Source organism: Montipora foliosa, chromosome 1 (assembly GCF_036669935.1).
Source record: "Montipora foliosa isolate CH-2021 chromosome 1, ASM3666993v2, whole genome shotgun sequence".
Taxonomy (NCBI): Eukaryota; Metazoa; Cnidaria; class Anthozoa; order Scleractinia; family Acroporidae; genus Montipora; species Montipora foliosa.
Window position 1 is genome coordinate 21,100,011 of NC_090869.1, and position 5,000 is coordinate 21,105,010.

The window sequence follows — 5,000 nt, forward strand, 5'->3', positions numbered from 1 at the left end:
ACGTTCGCGCCAATTGTTTCTACGCATCCTCACTGTGCACGCAAATGCACACGCCACATCATACAAGAGCGCGCGCACTAAGTAATAAATGAGAAATGGTAGGGCAAAAGGCCATTGCTATAGCTTTGCCTAGATTTAACGGTCTTGGACGTTCGGTGACCCCAATTTTTCTTTCCAGAAACAGATTTAATTTACAATTACCTCCACGTTGTCCAAAAATGAACAAAAAAATCAATGTGGGAAGTTAAAAAAATTTCAAGATTTCTGCTCACTGGACATCAAATCCTGCCATCTTGCGGCTGCAAGGCGCGTGAAACTGTGGTCGCTAAATGCGAACTTGATCTTTAATTAAGGAACCTCACCAGTTGACTAAATTCACTTAATAAGTCCACTTAAAATTTGGCAGAGAAGATTTCACTTCAAAGATTCAATTGCAATGTATTTGGGTTTACAGACACTGGCCTTATTTGCTAACGAAGCCCAATTTTGTCACATTTTGGGTGTTTTTCCGGGCATGTTCTCTCCAAAACGAAGTCGGTGACCCCCCATTTTTTTTACATTTCTGACCTAACTAACTCATTATCTTACAGTGGTAAAAGTTTCAGAAAAGAATCAATGTTGAAAAATTTTCGCGCGAACGTCCTTAATAGCACAAAGTGTACTTTGATCACCGCATTTATTTTACTAGGCAGCGGTTTCTTCCAAAAAATGGGATTGTGGGGGCACATTAACACCATGTTTTTCTTGCTGGGAAAACAAAGAATCAGTTTCAGGAATTACACAAGTTTTTGCAGGTGGGAAGATTCAGCTAGAAGGTTGATTGAAATCCAAATCCATCGTCAGCTGTGAATGCTGAAAACATAGATTTAGTCAAATTACCGAAGGATGTATGGAACCTTCAAAAAGAAACCTGTGCATTTAACATACAGTAGGATGGAGAACTTGTCGCCACAGTTACAAAGAGGACACAAGCATGTGTTTACAATGAAACTTGAATGTATTCAATCGACCGAATATAAACATTGGCCATAGCAAAGTCACGGGCTGATGATGATGAACGATGGAATTCAGTGTATTGCTTATACATGTACTTGTTTACTCTTTTGTTCCTAAATTAAACCGCAAGTGTTGTTAAAATAAATAATGCCCTTTTATGGAAAATTGAGATTCAGTTCTTTTTTTGGCTGTCGAGATCTTGTATTTATCAATTGGAACCAACAATTTTCTACAGCGTACGGACTCCTCCAGATGTTTTCAGATGTGATCGATGGAGCTTCGACAATTTTGATCCACAAATTAACCGGCATAACAGTTTCAAAGATACAGTGCAGCTCGGAGATAAGCGATCAACGCAGACGCAAAATTAACGCACACGATACATGTACATGGTATTGCAGCAGCAATAAAGAGGCAACAGACTAAATACTAAATAGTCTTGAATATGAATTAGCTGCCCCCCCCCCACCCCAAATTTTTTTTTCAAGAAGGGGTCCAGAGGACACCCAAATTTCAAAACCTGGATACATCTCAGAAGATGGCATCTGTTTAGCAAGTTGACAATACGAAGCCCTTGTAAAATGATTTACTCGTCAAAGTTATGACCAATCGCCAAGTACTATTTCAGACACATGTACTCCTCTGTAAACTCCAATACAAATCAACTGGAGCTGATCAAATTACTATTTAACAGTAGAGTTAACTTTTAATAAAAACTCTTTCTCAGCTAATTAGTATTCATTAACTTTTGATACAGATCTTTCCTGAATTCAATTAATTATTTTATTATTTCATTGCTGTATCTCACGAGCAGTATAATAGATCTGTATGGGCGTTTAGAATGGCGAGCAAAAACACTCGTACAGATCTCCCACTCATATTTTACCAACTACATACAATAAAATTTAATACAGTCATGTATAGCAGGTCCCCTTGTTTGAATAACTCAAGCTACAATAACTAGCTCCTCATTAAGTCTTAAAAATATATTTTCCTAAGTTATACAGTTGTTGTTATTTTATTTTTCCACTCAATTAACTAATCTTGGGAGCAGTAGGAGCACATTTCCCAAGGAGTTTTACTACAATCAAGGATAAAATTCTTGGGACATTTTGCACCACAAAGATAAATCTATGGCACTCCCCCCCAAACAATGTTGAATTTTGTACACCATATGCCCAAATTTCCTGTTTCACTGTTCCCTTGTAAGAACAATGTAGGAGGGGGAAGGGGGAGGGGCAGTGAACACCTCCCACTTATGGCAAAATAGGGTTTACTCACTTAATTTACACAAACAATGTTTTTTGGTATTTCCTTGACTGTCCCGAGGAATTTTGTCCCCCATTGTAGTCCTAGGATAGTGGACAGGGCCCGGTTGTTCAAAAGCCGATTAACGCTAACCCCAGATTAAAAATTAACCAAGGAGTTTATTTCTCTATTCCCAAATGCTGTTCAACGCTGATATTCAGCAAAACTTAACATTAGAGGAAGTCAATCTTGAAGAACAAAAATAAGCAAAAGAAGCTTTCACCATAAAGTTGAAAAAATGAAACCAAAGTTTACGCTAATCCTAGATTAACGAAATCGGCTTTTGAACAACCGGGCCCTGGAGTTTAGTTTCGAACACTGATTTACAACCCCAAAACTTAATTTGATTTGGTTATCACTAGTTTTATTACCTGTCATTACTCTTGCTGCGACTTCGGCGACTTCTGTTGACAAAAAAATAATGAATACAACTGTCAGAAAACCATTTGATTAACACATAAACACAAGGGGTTCACTCCCTCAGAACCCATCTGCCAATGAATAATCTCTTAAATGTGTTTCTTTCAAGGTTTTAGGGTGTAGGGTGATTTTTGCCTGCAAGTTTTGGCCTAAGTTTAGCAGGAACTTCCATCTTGCAGAGGCATTCTTCAACTCTGGAAGCCAAGACTCCATCGCAGTGTATAACACTGATGTTGTAGTGAAATACAATACCTTCATTTGCTTTAGTGGATCATGTTCAGATGCAAATAACTGTTTAAAATGAGAGAAAATATGTTATGGCACATCTGTTGCTAGGTGGTAAATTGTACCTACACCAAAAAAATTACTGTGTGCAGCAAATATGATGGAACTGAGCTCAATTTAAAAAAGAATTGAAGCAGATCAGCCACAGAAAATAAACAAAAGGTCCGGCCAGTAGCCTGACAAAGGGAATCATGTTGAATATTTTCTGCAACTTAACGAATATGGTTTGATCATTCATTAAAATGTTACAAGGCATTGTACTCTATGTAGATTGCACTGTAAGGTATGCACTTAATACCTTCCTTGTGTAAAAGAAAAATAGAGGATACTTTGTTTAGAATGTAAGCAACTATTATTCTCCACAACATCAGCAATGCAAGTGAATGCAACTGAAAACTCTTAATTTGATGCCTCTTCTTGTCTGCACCAGTAGACAATGTTGTAATATTTGCATAACTGCATCTACATTGAGTATATACGGCTGTGTTGCTATGAGTGAAATTGAAGACATTTAACCCAATCCCCCCCATAGTGACTTTACTTCAACCTGTCACATCAAAAACCACACATCTTGCAGTCCAGTGATCATCCACTGTTATAACGCCTTGGAAAACCTAAAATTTCTACCTAGGGCGAAAACAGAAATATTCGCTCAGATGTACTGTAAACAAGGGTTTCAGCTTGTCCGGAAGAAAAGTAAAGAGGTCTTTGCTTGAGTAAAGCCATTTAAGTTCCTTATGAAAAGTGGGCTGGTTTTTTTTTTTTTCTGCGATCTTTCACAGAAGCCAAAACTTTTTCTACTTGACAGATTTGCTACCTATCCCTATCAACAGTTTTATCTTTGCTTACAGTGACTCTTCCTTATTTTTGTTCTCTATCAGCCATATCAAAAAATTACTCTACAAAAAAAGGGGTCCTAAACTGGATGACTACTCTGTAGGTTAAAGGGTGCTAAAAAATTAATACATGCTTACCGCCTTCTCCTTTCTTCAACATCACTATGTCTCTTTGACTCACTCTTTTTGCCATTCTGAGTAGGTGGAGTCTGCAACAAGTAAACATGCAAAGATCTTAATACACTTCTTCATAAGACTGCCTCGATTCAGTATTCAGCTGCTTAGAGTCATGTCATGTTACACAATACAGCCACAGTAACAAACAACTACAATCGTTGTTTTTAGTTTGAAACACAAGCATGTGAGAAAAACAAAGTGGTAATGATGAATGCTGGAAGGAATGCTTGGTACCATAAATACCTACCTCAGTCTAAAAAGACATCGCAAAAGCTAAGAAGTCACTCAAGTCTAATTAAAAAAATACACACAAGTATAATTTGATCAAAAGTGTTTGATCAACATCTTTTAAAATTTTCTTGTCAAAATGGTTAAAAAATGATACTTGCACATACAAAATGAATCTCTTTAAGGTCACTTTTTTTTACCAGATTACCAGAGGCTACTGAAGCAAATTATCCTGAATTTTAATTTAAGATCCATATCAATATAAGAATACCAAATGTAATAATCATTCTGTGAACATGTACATCCCAAATCAAATAAAAACCTAATATTATTATTAAGTACCCTTGAAGTCTTGTACGTACAGTCACACTCCTCTTTATTTCAAAAGTCATTGTTTTTCTCTGGGATTACCAAAAGTTCAAAATGCTTAAAACATATTTCCCACTTAAGGTTAAAAAAATAGAGGTCTTGTCAGTTGAGGCGGCTGACTTTAACTACCTCAAAAAGGCTGGTTGTGCTGTTAGTTCAAGTCTACAAAACAGAAAATAAGATATTGGGGTCAAAATTGGTAGACAAACAAAGTCACCTAGGAGATAATGAATATACTGCCATTGGTTTTGTGTCACAAATACGAGCAATTCATCCTGTATTTTCCATCAGTGATAACAAAGTACATGAATAAAGGTGATTACAAGTCTGCCCTGCTCAAAATGTGTGAAATGGTTGATTAAAAAAAAAGTGATAGTAAGC

General features: G+C 36.7%; 1 protein-coding gene across 1 annotated transcript in view; it reads right to left on the reverse strand.

Moving 5' to 3' along the window:
- LOC137992834 (RNA-binding protein 39-like) overlaps positions 1–5,000 on the reverse strand; it is a 23,374-nt gene that overhangs the window by 17,076 nt on the left and 1,298 nt on the right. Inside the window, exons 3-4 of the mRNA XM_068838373.1 lie at positions 3,984–4,054; positions 2,676–2,708 (exon numbers count right to left, since the gene is read on the reverse strand). Coding sequence (XP_068694474.1) covers positions 2,676–2,708; positions 3,984–4,054 — 104 coding nt within the window. The remainder of the gene's footprint in view (positions 1–2,675; positions 2,709–3,983; positions 4,055–5,000) is intronic.